The sequence below is a fragment of the Camelus dromedarius genome, chromosome 11 (genome assembly GCF_036321535.1).
Source record: "Camelus dromedarius isolate mCamDro1 chromosome 11, mCamDro1.pat, whole genome shotgun sequence".
NCBI lineage: Eukaryota > Metazoa > Chordata > Mammalia > Artiodactyla > Camelidae > Camelus > Camelus dromedarius.
This window is the reverse complement of record NC_087446.1, coordinates 3,312,521-3,330,786: the sequence shown is the minus strand read 5'-3', so window position 1 is coordinate 3,330,786 and position 18,266 is coordinate 3,312,521. Positions and strand designations below refer to the sequence as shown.

The 18,266-nt window shown below is 58.6% G+C and overlaps 1 protein-coding gene across 5 annotated transcripts in view; it reads right to left on the bottom strand.

The window, feature by feature from the left end:
* Positions 1 to 224: 224 nt before the first annotated feature.
* WNT7B (Wnt family member 7B) overlaps positions 225 to 18,266 on the bottom strand; it is a 52,468-nt gene continuing 34,426 nt past the window's right edge. For all 5 annotated transcript variants that reach the window (XM_031463435.2, XM_031463437.2, XM_031463436.2 and 2 more), the window contains exons 3-4: positions 9,288 to 9,559; positions 225 to 3,010 (exon numbers count right to left, since the gene is read on the bottom strand). In XM_031463435.2, coding sequence (XP_031319295.1) covers positions 2,531 to 3,010; positions 9,288 to 9,559 — 752 coding nt within the window. In that variant the 3' untranslated portion in view covers positions 225 to 2,530. The remainder of the gene's footprint in view (positions 3,011 to 9,287; positions 9,560 to 18,266) is intronic.

Here is an 18,266-nt window from a genome sequence, read left to right as displayed (position 1 = left end):
CCCCTCCCCCCCACCCATGGGACCTGGGAAAGGGGGGGGGCGGGGTAGAAGGGACCATCAGCACGGCCCAGCCCAGCCCACAGAGAGGGGAGAGGAAGTCTGAAGGGTGGGAGCCACATGAGGGCTGAGGAGGGTGGGGGGCTGTCCTGGAGGGGTAGCTCCTGTGTCCCCCCTCCCAGGGGCAAGCGCTGCAGGGAAATCGCGGGGGCTCCACACACACTCACTCCTCTGGTTCCAGCTTTATTGGAGCTGAGCGCTCCCCTCCCGGGGAGGCCAGACACAGCCCGTCAGAAACCCGCCAGGTCTCCTGGAGTGGGACACTGCAGGGACACTGCAGGGACACGCAGCGCCTCGGCCACCACCATCCCACCTGGGCCACAGTGCCACCCTCACCCTCACCCCTACCCAAAGGAAGGGCTGCTGCTGGCACACTCTGCAGGGAGGGTGGGGTATTGGCAGGGGCACCTGGTGGCCGAGGGACAGTGGGATGACTTGGTGGCATCAGGGGCCACCAAGGGTCCAAGGGTCTGTTTCAAGCAGAAGGAGGGACCTGGCTCGGGAACAGCTCGGCCATTCCCCCCCGCCCCCAGTACCCAGTGTAGGTCACAATAATTTAAAAGACACTATAGACATTTCGACGCTATATAACAATATAAGTTAACCAGTTTCCTTGGCAGAGGATGCTAGGCAGGGGTGTCCTAGGACCCAAGGTTGGGGGAAAGGGGACCGGGGGGCATTCACAGTGGCCTGGAAGCTCCCAGGACAGCAGCTTGTGGAGTGTCCTGGCATCATCAATGCAGGCAGGATGGACGCCAGGTCCAGGGCCCAGTGTCAGTCACCCAGGCTAACGTCCAGCCCACTTGACTGATCACTAGCTTGAGGACACATTTCCATGGGCTTCTGTGAGAAAATACCCTAAATTCAGGGCGGGGACGAGTGTGTGGGCAGTGCAGGGTGCACCATAAGCCGGCTGCACACCATCGTTTCTGGCCCTGGACATGTCACTCTCTCTGCGCCTCAGTCACCCCAAGGAGAGTGGGAGCATTGGCAGAGACGTCCAGCCCGGAGTTTCCAGGCTCCCAAGCTCTCCCAACCCACACACGGTCTAGAACCAAGCAGGACCTCTTTCCATGCCTGTCCCCCAGGTTGTGGGGTGATTCAGACTCCAAGGGAGGGTCTGCATGGTATGCGGGCTGTGGTGGTGGGGAAGTCTGGAGGGCAGGTATCTGCTGGGACAGCAAGTGGGACCCCGGCAGAGCAGACACCCTGGATCTGAGTCTCCTCAGCATCTGGATCAGGACGAGAGGACCAGGACTGGGTAAGGAGACCACCAGAGAAACCCTCAAAGGCACCTCGAGGGGGCGTGGACCCCAGTGAGGCTGGCAGCAGAGGGGGCGTGGCCAGATCTTTCAAGGCCTGGGGGCTGCCTCTCACCTGGGCATCCCCAGAGCACATCCTTCAAGATCAGGAGCCCTGGGATAGGGGTCAGTAAGCCTGAGCCAAGGCAGGAGCCTCCACTCACGGCCTTGGGGATCTCTGGCTCATGCTTGAGCCATTCTGGGCCTCACTGTCTGCATTTGTCAAATAAGGCAAACACCCTGAACTATCCCCCATTCCACCAGCTTGCCTCGGCACAGCACTGTCCTGGGGGTCCGACTGGCTCCAGGGTGGGAGGGGGCTCGTAAACTAGGGGGTGCCAGGCCAGTGAGGGGTTTGGAAGGGCAACAGCATTAGGGAGGGGATGCAGGACCCCTGAAACCTGACGTGGGTGACATTTTGATTTGTTAGATATGAATTTCAAAAAGAAGGGAAGAGAGGGCCAGAGATCCCTGTCCATGGTGCTCCTCAGAGGCTGTCTTGGGTCATGTCGGCCACCAAGCCCCTGCCCAGCTCACCTGGGGACCACATGCACTGCCACCTCCCCCTGGGACAGAGTCATACACAGAGATGCTTCCACGGGTACCCAGAGGCCAGAACAGGAAGCAGAGGGTGGCCAGGGGATGAGCCAACAGAGTACGGAATTAGGACCGGCTACGCCTTAATGCTAAAATCCTCTTCTGATACTAAGAAAACATAAATAATTTTTGTCAACATCTGCCCAGACCACCCCAGAGCCCAGCGACTGATGCAGCCTGGGAAGCAGTTTTTCTGTGTCCATACCACCAGGTGGGGGAGGAGAACACTCAGAGTCTTGTCGCTTTGCTTTCCGGGGTATGTGTGTGTCCTTGAGGTTCACTTTCCCCGAGAAAAGAAAAAAATTCACTGGGCGGGTCCCGGGACACCCATGCCCCCTCTCGGCCAGGTGATGGGCACTGTTCCGCCATGGCAAGGGACAGGAATGGCAGGAGGGAGGCCCTAGAGGGCAGAGAGAGGGTGATCGGCCCGTGGGAGCCCTCCAGCGCCGGGGGCTCCCACCTTCTCCACCCACCTCTGCCCACAGCCCAGTGGCCGGGAGCAGATGTGCAAAGCGCCGCGGGGCGGGGCCGCGGGGGGAGTGGGCGGGGCCGCGGGCGAGGCGGGGCGGAGGCGCTCACTTGCAGGTGAAGACCTCGGTGCGCTCGCTGCACGTGTTGCACTTGACGAAGCAGCACCAGTGGAACTTGCAGTTGCACTGCCAGACCTTGGTGTACTGGTGGGTGTTGTAGCCGCGGCCGCAGCACATGGTGTCGCAGCCGTCGGCGCCGGGGGAGGTGCGGTTGCAGAGGCGGCCCTGCGTGCCCACGCTGCCGGTGGCCGCGTCCTCCTCGCAGTAGTTGGGCGACTTCTCGATGTACACCAGGTCCGTCTCCATGGGCTTCTGGTAGCTGCGCAGCTGTTTGATGCGCAGGAAGGTGGGCTGCCGCAGGCGGCTGGCCCGCACCACCTCCACCTGCACCGCCACGTTGTACTTCTCCTTCAGCAGGTGGCCCACCTCGCGGAACTTGGGCAGCGTGGTCCAGCAGGTCTTGGTGGTGCAGGAGCCCGACACACCGTGGCACTTACACTCCAGCTTCATGCGCTCCTCCAGGACCTGCGGGCCGCAGGGCAGGCTCAGTCTGGGTGGGGGGCCTGGGGCCTCCCAGCTCCCTCCCGCCCCCATCTCCACCTGACCTGGAGCCCACTCCCCTCTTCCCACTGTGTGACCAGGCATCAGTGTTTCCTCCCCCCTGAGCCTGTATCCTTACCCGTTCAATGGGGCTGCTGACCATAGGTCCCTACACAGAGGGCTTCGTGAGGGTCAGTGAGAAGCCAGTACTTGGCAGAGCATGGTGTACATTTCTCAAATGTGTTTCGCTACATTCCCATCACCCTTCAGGGAGCTGCGGGTCGATGGCCTAATGAGGAAACTGAGGCTCAGAGGGCAGTGGGACTTGCTGCAGCTCACAGAGCAGCAGGTGGCGAAGTCAGTGTGTGCACCCATCCTGGCTCAGGGAGGCACCTCTCCGTGGTACCCAGCCCAGCAACAGCAGGCGCTTAATACGTGCACATCCCCCACCCCCGTCTCTCCCACTCCCCACCCTCATGCCTGGTGTAGGCCCTGGCACGCAGTTGGCACTTAATAAGTGGCCGTTCAGCGGAAGTCCAGCATGCACATGGAGCTCTGTGCACCTTTGCTGAAGGACAGAGAGGGGGCGGGCGGGAGGTGAGGGCATGGGTCAGTGAGGCCCGGGCGTGCCGTCTGCCGGGAAGCCGCCCTCCGACCAGTGTTGTTCTTTCTCCCCGGCTCCCCAAGGGCCAGGGATGGGTGCAGCCGTGTGTTTTCCTTGGGCCTCCCTCCTTGGCCCCGGAAGGCCAATTCCCAGAGCCAGCCCTGACCCCAGGCACTCATTTACCCGGATCGAAAAGGCCCTGCCAGCCAGGGCTGATTAAAGATGGGGAATCATTAGCTGCTGCCCCACGGCTGCACAAGGGCCATTTGTCAGCTGTCGAGGCTCCCGCTGGCCTCACTTTGACAGCCAGCTCTACAGGGGCTTGGACACCCTCTGCCCCTTTGCCCAGAACCCCAGCCCTAACCCTCGGTGAATGAATGAATGAATGAATGAATGAACGAATGAAAGAAAAAGAGAGAGAAACATCCCAGGGGATCAACTACTCCCCCAATCAATTTCCCAGCCCTGACTGCATGGGCCCCTGGACCAAGGAGAGGATGTCTGGAGCTCACAGTCCAAGTGGGAAACAGAGAAGGAAACTGCCCAAAGTGCAGGGGTTGTGGGAACCCGGGAGAGCCTGATCCTGCCCAGGGGGAGGCTGCCTGGAGGAGGTGGTGCCTGCACTACGTGTTGATGGAGGAGTAGGAGCTCATTAGAGAAAGAGGGGGGGTGTGCCAGAAGGGGTACAGCATGAGCAAGGTCCAGAGAGCTGTCACCATCATCACGAAGGGAAGATTTGGCTCAAATGAGCGTGATGTGGGTGCTGGGTGGGCCCTGAGGCTGGCAGCCTGGAGTTCTGGGGGGGGAGGTTCTCTGCACCTGGATGATGTCCTGGGGTGGAGTCTGGAGAAGCTGGGGAGGAGGGAGGACAGAGGAGAGGAAAGGCTGAGGCTTCACCAGTGGAGAGCCAAGGTGTGGTGGGCCCCAATGTCCGGAGGAGGGAAAGGGGGCCAGGTTTGGGGAATATTCAGGGCTTGGTGACTGTGCTGCGGGGTATTTGGGTCGAGGGCCCTGGCCAAGAGCCTGGTCTGTGGGTCAGGGTGAAGGGTAGGACCTCCCACCCTAGAAAAGCATATCTGGGCCCCTTCTCTGCCTCCTGCCCCCGTCCCCATTCCTGTTCATCCCAGTTAGCTGTCGCTCTTCTCCCTCAACCCTGTCCCATATTCATCTTTGCTAGGACCATCCTCTCCCCCGAAAGCCCCTCCCTCCCTGAATCTGCCCTTCAAGGCTTGGAAGCTTCCTCTGTTCTGGCCACATCACCTGTCATGGATGTTCCTGGCCAGGAGCTGGCTAGATGGATAACCCTCTCCAAGCCCCTAGCCTGGGGAGCAGTTCACCCCACCCATACCGCTGGCTTAGAAGGTTCCTCCTCAGATGGGCGGTGATGGCCAGAGACCTGGCAGGAGTGTTGTGTTCAGGCTGGCGTCTGTGCAGGCCACGTGGTCCAGGCTTAACTGACATTGGTGTGCGCACTTGGGCCGCCTGAACAGCTGCCCCCACCCCGCTCTGCTCCTGCCCTGAACCCCTTTCCTCCACCCCTTCCCTGCACAGTCAGATCTGTGTGGCCAGGCCAGTGACAGTCAGCAGATGAAGCCAACTGGGCAGCCATTTGCAGAGCAAGGGACTGAATCCTCGCTTGGCTGGGTCCCCCAGGTCTGAGCCTCTCCTGGGAAGTGATCACACGATTCAAGAATGCACTGTTTCCATCTCCGGCCCCCTCATGATCAGAGCAACAGCGCCGGTGGCGCCAGTCCTGCTGCTCCAGGAGACCACCTGGGCGGGTGCAGAGTGACCCACCCTGCCCAGAGGAACTGGTGCCTGAGCAGGGCCCTCCCCTGGGCCTCGCCCCTGCCCCATCGCCCTAGGAAGTGGTGGAGGGGTAGGTGGGAGAGCCCTAGAAAGGGCCGACTGGGGTTCTTTCCAGGATAAGAAATGCCCCCACTCTGGGAACAGTGTTCAGTTATGACCAAGTTAGGGGGAGTCACCAGGTTGCTGGACCAGAGTCCCACGGGAGCCCAGAGTTGAGCAGCTCTCCACGCTCAGACTGTCTGCCCCTGGCCCACCAGGTAGGCCGTGTGCCAGTCTGGGGTGGGCTGAAGAGCATTCCCCTGAAAACTCCTGTCCACTCAGAAGCTCAGAACGTGACCTTATTGGGAAGTAGGGACTTTGCAGATGTGATTAAGGTAAGACTCGAGATGAGATCCCCTTGGGTCAGGGTGGGTCCCATATCCAAGGACACATGTCCTTATAAGAGACAGAAGAGGAGGGAACACAGACACAGAGGAGGAGGCCACATGAAGACAGAGATGATGCAGCCACAAGCCAAGGAGTGCCTGCTGTCCCCAGGAGCTGGAAGGGACAAGGAAAGATCCTCCCGCTGAAGCCTTCGGAGGGAGCTCAGCCCTGCTGACACCTTAACTTAGGACTTCTGGCTCTAGGAAAGAATGAATCTATTCCTAGTCTTTTGAGGAATCTCCACACTGTTTTCCATAGTGGCTGCACCAAACTGCATTCCCATCAGCAGTGTAGGAGGGTTCCCCCTAGGAATAGACTTACCATATGACCCAGGAATCCCACTCCTGGGCTTGTATCCAGAAGGAAGTCTACTTCAGGATGACACCTGCACACCAATGTTCATAGCAGCACTATTTACAATAGCCAAAACATGGAAACAGCCTAAGTGTCCATCAACAGGTGACTGGATAAAGAAGATGTGGTATATTTATACAATGGAATACTACTCAGCCATAAAAACCGACAACATAACGCCATTTGCAGCAACATGGATGCTCCTGGAGAATGTCATTCTAAGTGAAGTAAGCCAGAAAGAGAAAGAAAATACCATATGAGATCGCTCATATGTGGAATCTAAAAAACAAAAACAAAAACAAACAAACAAACAAAAACAAAGAGTAAATACAGGACAGAAATAGACTCACAGACAGAGAATACAGACTTGTGGTTGCCAGGGGGGTGGAGGGTGGGAAGGGATAGACTGGGATTTCAAAATTGTAGAATAGATAAACAAGATTACACTGTATAGCACAGGGAAATATACACAAAATGTTATGATAACTCATGGAGAAAAAAATGTGACAATGAGTGTGTACATGTCCATGAATGACTGAAAAATTGTGCTGAGCACTGGAATTTGACACAACATTGTAAAATGATTATAAATCAATAAAAAATGTTAAAAAAAAAAAAAAAAGAATGAATTTTTCCTGCTTTAAGCCACCTGGTTTGTGGGACTTCATCGTGGCAACATCGGCTTCCTCTCCACCTGACTTGGTAAACTCCGTGGCCCTGAGGATGTGGTGGGGGCGGGGGCAGGCCTGGCCGCGCTGTCACGGGGCCAGGGTGCCCTGGTACTCACTTCTCTAGGAAACCTCAAAAGTCACACCCACCCCATGTCCACCGCCGTGACAAAATAAGCACCGTGATTCTGGGAGGACCCTGGCCCCCAGGGTCACTGTGTGGCCACCACCATTGGCATTTTCCAAAAACTCAGACCACACGTGTGCTCCGCAGCTCCATGGGTTTGGGGCTATCGGAGGGACACTGGGGGAAGGGGCATTACAGCCGCTGTGCAGGTGAGGAGACTGACTCAGGAGAAGGACAGGGCCAGCCAGGGCCCCCCACGGACAATCGGGGACAGCACTGGCTGCTGTCCACTTTATAGGCCTTTCCTGTGGCTGCCCTGTCCCTGCAGGCCCTCGCACTGCCCAGCGGCTCCCCCACTGCCCCCCGACAGTCTGCTTCTCCTCAGCTCATGGCTTCGCCCCAGTCCAAAACCCCCAACGCGTTGACGCTCCTCCATCCTCGTCCCCCTGAACAGGCCCGGGCCCCATCACCAGCTGCCTTGTTCTCATGCCTCCTGTCTCCCCAGGGCCCGACCCTGCTTGTCTCCATTTCCCTGTGCCTTTTTACCACCTGTCAACTGCCAGACACTCCCCCCGACCGAGTCCCCACATGTAAAATGGGGTCCGAGAGACCATCCTCCCGGGGCTGTGGGAAAGCCCCTGCTCAGGACCTAAGCCACTGCACAGACTCAAAGCTCCACGGTTGAGCTGAGAGTTTAGACGCACCTCCTCCTCCTCCTCCAGGGAGCCCTCCTGGCGCCTCTGTGTAAGTGAATCTCTCCTTCCTCTGCCCTCTCAGACACAGATGACTATTCGCCTGTGTCTAGAGAAGGAGGCCTACATGCTGTCTGTGAGCTCCTTGCAAGCAAAGACGGTCACCCATTTCTTCATTTGACAATAATTTAATAACCACCTGCTGCAAGGCAAACTCCATATCTATAAGATGAAGCCAAATCCTTGGCCTGGTGTTCAAGGCCCATTCTGGACCGGCCCCTGCTTGCTTCTCAAGCCTTGTCACACCCACCCCTCGTGCCCCCCCCACCCCCCACCTCGCAAGTGTCAGCTCTCTTTGCCTCTGCCCTTCACAGCTCTGGTATGTCCTTCACCTGGACATTCACTGCCTCCAGGAAGCTGCTGTTACCCCTCCCTCAGGTCCCTGGGCTCTTGCCGTCCCTGGGTATGGCCCTGCTCCCCTCATGTGGACCCAGTCGGTGCTGGAGAGCTCCCACGGCCAGGGCTATGTCTTACTCCTCCCTGTCCCCGGTGCCCAGCATAACGCCTGGCACGCAGAAAGAGTAGGGAGCGTTGGCTGAGTAAATGAGCTCAGCTGTGGGCCTGGGGACAGAGGGCACCTTCACCTCCTCTTTGCTCAGAAAGGCAAGTCTGCCCCGTGCCTGCAGGGCCCCTCAGGCCCTGGAGCCCCGGTGCAGCCCCTCAGGCTGGAAAATCAGACCCAGAGGCGTTCCGCTCAGCTGGCTGCCCTATCTCTGGCCATCTTGCCGCCTTGGCGGCCTCTCCTCCCAGCCCAGTATCTGGGGCCCTCATCTCCCTGAGGCGGAGCTGGGCTCGCCCCGACTTCTTCCCCAGTGTGTCTCGGCTTGAATGTCCTCCATTATCATGGCACCACACTGCATCCCACCTCATGCATGAAGCCGGATGCTCCCTAAGACCCCCATTCAGTTTCCACCATTCCTCAGGCTGCTCCTGTTTCCTGGGAACACCCCTTCTTCCAGTCTCATGGCAATTCGAGCCAAAGGCCGCCTCCTCCGGGAAGCCCTTCCCGGTGTATTGTCACGGCACCTCTAGAACCAAAGCAGAGACATGGACTGTGGTCCAGGGGCCTCCCCCAACTCTTTGTCCCCGGCCAGGTCCTGCTCCCATTCTGTGTGTAAATAGGGTCCCTATCTCATCTCTGCTGCCCACCAGCTGGGGGCCGCAGGCATACTATTTCATCACTCCCAGCCTTCGTTTTCGAATCTTTGTAATGGGAACAGTAAGGCCCCCCTCTTAGAGCTGCTGGGACAGACAGAGGTGAAGGACTGTGCTCAGCATCACCCATTCCGCACCTTCTGGGTTCAGTTCACCAATTCCCTCTGCTAGGAGAGGTGCCCAAATCTCAGAGAGGTCAAGACCCTCCCTGGGTGATGCTGCAGTCACACCTGACACAGGCCTGCCCCTCCGAGTCCCGCCCCGCCCCGCCCCGCCCCGCCCAGCATTGCCACGCCCCGCCCAGCGCCCGCCATGCCCCGCCCCGCCCCGCCCATCACCTCCACGCCACGCCCAGCGCCTGCCCTACCTTCCTGCCGGCCTCGTTGTTGTGCAGGTTCATCAGGCGCCTGGCGTTTTTCTTGATCTCGCGGGCGTCCACGAAACGGCGGGAGAAGTCGATGCCGTAGCGCACGTCGGCGGAGCAGCCGCCCCACTTCCAGCCCTCGGCCTGGTTGTAGTAGCCCTGCTTCTCGCGATCGCACCCGCAGTTGCTCAGGTTGCCCTGGCTGCAGGCGGCGGTGACGGCGTGGGCCACGCCGGCTGCGGTGATGGCGTACGTGAAGGCCGCCTCACGGCTCCCTGTGGGGAGGGGACGGTGCAGACGGTGAAGCCCCGCAGTCTCTACCCGGTGGGCTCAGAGGACCCAGTGCTGGGCCCTGGTCCTGCTGCCGGCCGGCTGTGTGACCCTGGGCTCAGCACGTGCCCTCTCTGAGCTTCTGACTCAGCAAAATGAGGCTAATGGAACCCACCTTGCAGGGCTGTGGTGAACACAGTGTACAGTGGGCACTCAATGAATGCCACGGCCCTGCCACCGGCACATAAGACACTTCTCTTCCTGTCCCAGGAGCCTGGGCTGGAGGGGCCCAGTTTCCTCCTGGGAGACAGCAGCGGGGGGCCCTGGGAGGGGATGTTTGGTGCCCGCACCTCTGCCAGCCTCCCAGTGCTGCTCTTCACGCACCAGCCACTTGTGCTGACCCCTTTGGGGGCTCCGCACCCACTAGCCAGGAGCCAGGCAGGATCCCCGCCACTCAGAGCAAACCACGGGCTCTTTGTAGCTGTCTCTCTCTTTCTAACCAATCACTCCATCACCCGGCTGGGCCTCCTGAATCTCCCTTCTCCCACACCCCTGCCTGCTTCAGGGGCCTCTGAACTGCCAGGCTTAGGAGCCATTCTTCCCTGCCTCCCTCACCCCCCAGCCACCATCCAGGTGGCTTCAGACTGCAGTTCTAATCCCTGGCCAGCCCCCTCCCCCCAACTTTCCCTCGCTCTCCTCCGCCTGAGGTGGAAAGGGAAAGTCTGCAGTCCAAGCCTGAAGTCCATGCCTGGCTGGAACCCCCAGCCCTCTCTCCCCATCCTCCACCCAAAACAACTCAAATTCCAGTGCTGCTCGCATGTTCCTGGAAGCTTCCTGATCTTTTTGGTGGAATTTTCTTCCCCTCCATGCCCAAATTTGAACAGCCTTCCAAGGCCAATGCCAATGCCTCCTCCTCCAGGCAGCCTTCCCCGCCCACCAGCCAGATGAAAGACGGGCTACCTGGCCTGCCTCCGTGGCAGACCTAGCTCTCCCACTGCTCTTGACGCTGTGTGCCTGCTAAGCCCTTCCCCTGGTACTTCCTGGCTCCACGTGGGCCAGGGGCCCCTTGGACGGACGGGTCCAGCTCTCATTCTTTATTTTCCACAGCCCCCAGCCTATGCATCCTGCCATCCTGGCCCCTGTCTCTCGGGCCCCTCTTGCCTTGCCCACGAGCACAGAGGCTTCCTGCAGACCACGGCCAGGTCTGTGTGGTTCCCAGCACCTGCCACTGTGGGTACGGAGCTCAGAGATGGCAGCTGGACCAAAGCCAAGCTCTGCTGAGGGAATCCCACCGCCCTCAGCAATAGCGGGACATGGCCCAGTCGGTCTCGGGAGGGGCCATTGGAAACCCAAGACCCTAGCCTTGCACAAGCTCTGTGCTTGTGCCCCACAAATGCCAACAGGCCCTTCTGTGTGCTTGGCTGTTGTTCCCTGTTATTGGGGACCAGCGTGATTCCCCCAGATTGAGAGATGGTTGAGGGTCATTCCACAAATATCCACTGAGCACCAACTGCATGCCCAGCCCAGTGCTGGGCTCTGACTGTGTCCTAAGGTCCCCCTCCTCACCCACCAATTGGCTGAAGGGGGCTCACCTTGATGGAGTCCCCATTCCCCAGGGTTGGGGGCTCACCCTCAGGGAGGTCCTTATTCCCCAGGGTGGGAGCCTCACCCTCAGTGGGGTCCTTGTTCCCTGGGGGGTCATTTATCTGGGGTCCCTGTTCTCGATGTCTCTCCCATTTAGGGTGAGACCCACTGGTCTCTGGGGCCCAGGGCAGAGGACGCTTTGGCTGGCCTCTGCTGTCACAGAGGGGGCTGTGGTTTCCTGGAAACTTCCATCCTCTGGAAAGAGCTGGGGGGGGGGGTTGGTGTTGGGCATTCCTTCCTCCCCAGAAAGACCAGGGTCTGCAAAGGGCACAGGGCGGCACTGCCTTCTCAGGGCCTGGCTGCACGTCCAGTCTCCCCTCCCCGATGGGCCCTTCAGCCCACACTCCCGCCTCCCGGCCTGGGGACCTGCCCACAGCATGGGACCCACTCCGCGGGCACCACCCGGTAAGAAGCCGTCTCTTAGTGCAGTGGGTGGCTCTTGGAGGAGCACAGAGGAGTCCTGGTCCCTGGGCTGTTGAGGCCACCAGCTGGGAGCACCAGCCAGACACAGGGACAGGGAGAGTATGGTGGGAAGTGGGTTATTGAACTCCAAGCCCAGCAGGGCCAGCCGACAAGCTTACACACGGGCATGCATGAGCAGGGAGGCGGTGGTGTCGAGGAAAGGAGGTGACCACAGAGCTCTGCAAGAAGGGGCACGGAGAACCATGGAACCTCAAAGGATGCCTGGACCTCCCTCTCTGGGGGGGTAGAGTCAAGGAAGGCTTCCTGTAGGAGGTGACACCTTCAAGTAAGTCTTTTTTTTTTCTTCAAGTAAGTCTTAATGAGAAGTGTGAGTTAACTCCCTGTGAGTGTGTGACTTAGCATGTGAGTGTGTACAGTGTGTGTATACGTATATGTATATGGTATGTGTGTGGTGGTGCTTGCTCCTGGGGCACATGAGGCAGGAGCAATGGTGCAGCGGTGTGAAACAGTTTGGTGTTGCTGGTGCTGGAAGTATGAGATCACGGGATAGGAAAAGAGGTGGCTGAAGTCCAAGGGCGCCAGATTGTGGGTGGCCAGAGATGTCCTGTGAAGCAGATGGCACTTTCTGTGTGGGTGCTGGGGCAAGAGGCTATGGGATTTGGACCTAAGTCTGGCTGCATGAGGGATGGGGACCCTGGGACTATCTAGAAAGCAGACAGGCAAAGCCATGCCTATAGTGTCATCACCGCTGCCAGCCCCCTGCTCTCACAGTGCCAGCAGCTCTCTGACCCTTAACACCTGTTCTCACTGAACTGTCCCGACAATCATGCAATACAAGTTTCATTCTCAGTCCCCTCTTTCAGATGAGGACACTGAGGCACACAGAAAGTATGAAACTAGGTGTTAGTGGCTGAAGCAGGATTTGAACCCAGGCAGTGGAATCAAAGCCCAGCGAGGCAGAGGGAGGGGCTTGGGGCCTGGGGTGCAGGTCATCGGAGGCCTCCCTGACCCCCGGTTTGGCCCCTTTGCAGCTAAGTGACCTTGGGCAGGAGGAGACAGGAGAAGAGGTGTGCACGGCCCCCTCGGGAAGGAGATGCTGCATTTGGACCATCCATGGACCTGAGGTGTGCAGTGGCGGGGCGCTAACCGGCAGGTGAAGGCTGGTTGGGAGCCCTGGAGAGGCGGAGCTAGCCTCCGAGTGGGCGTGTCACAAGCTAGGCCCCCAGAAGGGGTTAGAAATCTCCACCAGTTGTGAATTCACACCAAGGGGCCAGGCGGATGGAGCTAAAAGTCCCAAACCAAGCCCTGCCTCAGCCAGGGCGATGGGGGCGTGCCCTCAGAGGCCCGGGACCCACCACCACCTGCGACCCTCTTCTCCCCTGAATGCCCGTCCTCCCCAGCGGCAGCCAGATGGGGGACTCCCACGCCCTTCATCCTCCAGCCCCGCAGGCAGGCCAGCAGGCACAGGGTCAGGCCGGGAGTTTGGAGGGCACTTCACAAAGCCCTCCCTCCCATCCTTTCTGCTCCCACAGGGTTTCTGCCCATGCCCAGCTCAGACCCAGTTACTCATGAGTCACTCACTGGGCTGCCACTCCCGCTAATTCCCTTTTTATTTAGCTTTAATAAGCCACACCCTCTCGTCTCACCATGGAGACGAGGGGGAGGCGAGCAGTGAGAGTCGTAGTTTGGGGAGAATCAGTGAGGACAGCGGTGGGTCCTGGATCCAGGGGTTCCCGGGGCCCCGTTTCATAGAACTGAATGCTGGCTCAGAGGGCTTCCCCACTTCGCCGGGTCACAGTGCGCCCGGGCATGGAGGGAGGAGACGGTCCCCTGCCAAAATCACCACTGGGGCTGTCTTGCAGCCCCCACAAGTCACCTACATGTCCTCCGGGGCGAGAATGAGTGAGTGTTTAGATTTAGAAAGAAGCCCCTTGAACCCGTGGGCCTTGCCCAGCAAACGTCGATGGCTCCCTGGGCCTCCGAGATGCCCTCCAGCCCCAGAGGCCTGACCCCACCCATCCCACCCGCCACTCACTCCCTGAGCCTGGCTCTGCCAGGTCCAGTAGCTGGTCCGCCTGTAGGCAGGTGCCGCCACCTCCTGCACACACCGCTCTTCTGGGATAGAGGGCAGCCTGGTTCCCACCGCCCGCTCTGATGGGCGCTGGCCCGCTCTCTGCCTGGACCCCCTGCCTGCATTCCCACGTGTCTGCAGCTCACCGAGGCTCTGAATGCAGCAGGGAAGCTCCCTGCTCCCAGAAGCCCCACTGAGGTGAAGCGCCCTCCTCTGGGCTCTTGCCAGGTGCCCGGTGGGCTGCAGGGGTGGTGGGTAGGCTCCATGTCTGATTCTTTGTGTACCCCTGCCCCGCAGCATCATTCCTTGAGCCCACACAAGAGCAGGGCTGGGGCTGGACACACTACATGCATCACCTTCTCTTATCTCCCTGAGCACTCCATGGAATAGTTCCTCTAAATGAGACCCATCTCACAGGTGGGAACACAGAGCCTCAGAGGCAGGAAGTGGTTTGCTCCGGGCGGTAACGGCCACTTGAGCTCGGCACTGCTCCAGATGTGTCTGGTGATGGGGCTGGGGAGTTGGGTGAAGGCAGCAGGGATGGTTTGTGCAGGGCCAGCAGCGCTCTGGGGGCACACGTTGGTCTGGGAGGCCTAGGGGCCCCTCTGGGAACCAGAGCCTCTCCCAGCAGGGACGTGCACCCTCAGACAGCAGACCCAGCAGCAGTGCCCCGCGTCTCCCTGGAAAATGTCACAGACAGACAGGCAGGCCACACAATGGCCTCCCCAGTCCACGGCCCTCCTAAGCCCTGAGCGGGTCCCTGGGTGCACTGGCCCTGACTGAGGCCCCACTGCTTCTAGGGCAGTCTGTGTCTGGCGCCCAGCAGGTCAAGATGGGCTCCATTAGCCACAGAGGCCCCCTGGCCCAAGGTTTTGGGAAGGCCCCGGACTTGTAGTCTCACAGCTGCTGTGTGGCCCCAAGCAAGTTACAGACCCTCTCTGAGCCTGTTTCCCCATTTGCCCCATGGCCCCAGGAGCAACTCTAAGAGCAAACAGGACAAACAGGCATCATCCTCACTGTCACCAAATGTCAAGTGGGCCTGGCTGGCCAGGGATGACCAGGCACCATGCAGGGCTCTTAGGACAGGCCCGGGCATCTCTCCGTGCCATCCGAAGCGTCCTCCCAGGCAGCCTGTCCAGCTGCACCCCGTCATGCATATTCTGGACAAATCTGGAGCAGCAGAGCCCTCCAAGACCACTGCCCCATGGGTAAACCGAGGCACTGGCCACTCAGTGACCATCTAGCTCTGATCTCTTTTCTATTAGGTATTCAAACTTAAGCCCCCACTGAGGACAGCCCCCTGCCCTGCTCTGTGCCCACCTGACCCGAGACCCAGGGACAGGGGTCCTGCCTGGGACAGCAGGGTCTAGCCCACCCTGCCATCCCCTCACTCTGACCTCGAGGGGATGCTGGGGACCAGGCAGATCTTTGTGAGCAGTTCTTAGAGGGGACAAATGTGGCCCCCGATCAACACAGGGGCCTGAGCAGAACAGGGCTCCCCTCACCCTCCCAGGGAAGAACAGGGGGCTGTGCCCACCCTTCCCAGGCCCCAGGCACCAACCCCCACTGTCCACTCAAAGCTACTTACCACTTCCTAGCATCCACAGCAGCTGGCGCACTATTTTTAGAAAGCCACAAAAAGACCTAATTGTGCTCATAGCGACCTGATTAACTGCAGACCTGGGGAGGCAAGGTGAGAAAGGCACTTGGTTCCCTCTGAGTAGGAGAACTGGGAATCTGGAATCTCAGTGCTGGAGAGGGTCTCAGGGACCATCCTGTGCTACCCTACAAGGAGTCTGAGGTCCAGAGAGGGACAGCATGCTGCCTAAGATCACACAGCAGCCCAGGAAGTGGGGGAGCCCAGGCCTGACATTCTGAAATGATTGAGGTGAGATCATAGGTCTCGGCGCTACACACAGTCCCAGAGATGGGGCTCAGAGACTGAGACCTCAAGTTCAAGTCCAGTCCCTAAAATTGGGGTGGGGTGGGGTGGAGTGGGGTAGGGTGACCTTGGACCAGCTAAGGAGAATTTCCGTGTCTCAACGTCCCCACTTTGCAAAGTGAGGATAATTGCTCCGATACGGCCGCGGTCCTGGGAGGCAGGCCTGACCCCAGCACACAGGGTTGCTGAACTGAGCTTCATGTCCACACGTGTGACACACACCACACATGGGCTCTTTGCGGGTGTACACAGGTTTGGTCACCCATGCGTCGCTATGCATGTGTCCCTGGGCATGTACCTGGACTTGCGTAGAAATGCAGCTCCCATGAGTTGAGCAAGTGTGTGCACCTGTGTGTGTGCCCCTGTGTGTGGTGTGCACCTGTGTGTGTGCCCCTGTGTGTGGTGTGCACCTGTGTGCGTGCACCTGTGTGTGGTGTGCACCTGTGTGTGCGCACCTGTGTGTGCACCCCTGTGTGTGCGCCCCTGTGTGTGCGCACCTGTGTGCGTGCCCCTGTGTGCGTGCCCCTGTGTGCGTGCACCTGTGTGTGCCCCTGTGTGTGTGCCCCTGTGTGCGTGCCCCTGTGTGTGTGCCCCTGTGTGTGTGCACCTGTGTGTGTGTGCACCTGTGTGTGTGCCCCTGTGTGCGTGCACCTGTGTGTGGTGTGCACCTGTGTGTGTGCCCCTGTGTGTGTGCACCTGTGTGTGGTGTGCACCTGTGTGTGTGCCCCTGTGTGTGTGCCCCTGTGTGCGTGCACCTGTGTGTGGTGTGCACCTGTGTGTGTGTGTGCACCTGTGTGTGTGCACCTGTGTGTGTGCACCTGTGTGTGGTGTGCACCTGTGTGTGTGCCCCTGTGTGTGTGCCCCTGTGTGCGTGCACCTGTGTGTGGTGTGCACCTGTGTGGTGTGCACCTGTATGTGGTGTGCACCTGTGTGTGTGCCCGGGCTTGTGGCCAACACAGCTCATGCTGTCAAACCTGCCTCTCTGCCAACGTGGACTTGTCCCTCTTTAAAAAAAAAAGCAGACTTTTCTACAATTCACCAGTAAAAAGGCAAATAACCAAACTAAAAATGGGCGGAGGATCTGAATAGACGTTTCTCCAAAGAAGGTATAAAAATGGCCCCTGAGCCCACCAAAAGATGCTCAACATTGTTGACCCCCGAGGAAATGCAGATCAAAACCATGATGAGCTAGCACCTCATTCCCACTAAAACGGTGGCTAAACTGAAAAGAGGGACAGTAGCAAGTGTTGACAAGGACATGGAGCACCAGAACCCTCACACACTGCTGGTGGGATGTCAGTCATGCAGCCACTACGGAAACAGTTTGGCAGTTCCTCAAAACATTAAATACAGAGTTACTATTTAAGCCGGCAATCCCCCTTCTAGGTATATACCCAACAGACGTGAACACGTGCCCACACAGCAACCTGTACGTGAATACTCACAGCATCATCAGTCACAAGAGCCACAAGGTGGAAACAACCCAAATGCCCATCAGCGGGTGAATGAATGGATAAAGACAGCATGGTGTCTCTACACAATGAAACACTATTCAGCCATGCAAAGGAACGGAGTCCTGACACTGGCTACGTACGACACGGACGAACCTTGAAAATGTGCTCAGTGAAAGATGCTAAACACAAAAGGCTACGTATTGTATGATTCCACTGATGTGAAATGTCCAGAATAGATAAATCCACAGAGACAGAAAACAAATGAGTATTGCCAAGGACAAGGGGGACTGGAGGAAGATAGCCACGGGGCAGAGGACTTTGGGGGGTGATGAGAATATTGTGAAACTGACTACGGTGATGGTCGCACAACCTGTGACTACACTAACAATCTCTGAACTGTGCACTTAAATGTATCAGTTGTATGGTATGTGAACTATCTCTCAATAAAAGCAGTTATAAAAACACAGCATCTCATGGTTTTAGGGAATTCCATACAACTTGTCCTACTCTATTTAGACCCTCATGGGGCCCCACAGCACAGTGAGAATGCTTGGCTCAGAGGAAGCAAGTGACTGGCCTGAGGTCACATGGCAGGCTAACCACAGAGCTGGGGTCTGACCCAGGACCCCAGAGCCTATGCTTGGGCCACCCACCCACCCACCAGAACAGGGAAACTGCATGGTCTGTGTCCGACCTCACTGACCAGGCCTGGGACCCAGGCAACCTGCTCACCTCCTCTTCCTTCCCACACTCCCCTGTTACCATCCACGTCTCCCCAGCACCATGCATAGCACCATGCATAGCCCTCCTGGCCAACCCCAGAGTCCCAGGGGTGAGGCCGTGGCACCTATCCATCCTCAAGCCCAAGGCCAAGCACACAGCAGGGCAAGACTGACATATCACAGCCCAGGGGACTAATGGACTGGGAGGAGGCTCACAGGGAGTGCAGGCAGAGGGCCTCAGTCAGAACCATGGAGGGGTCAGCAGGACAGGGAGGCTGTAGGGAGGGACTTGGGTGGAGGGTGACCAGTGCAGGCCCTTCATAAGAAGGATGCTGAAGGCAGGTCCTGAATGACAAAAGTGAGCCATGTAAGGGTGCAGGGAACAGTGTTCAGGCAGAGGGAACAGCAATGCTAAGGCCCTGAGGAGGGAATGAGCTGGGCATGTGTGGTTTGATG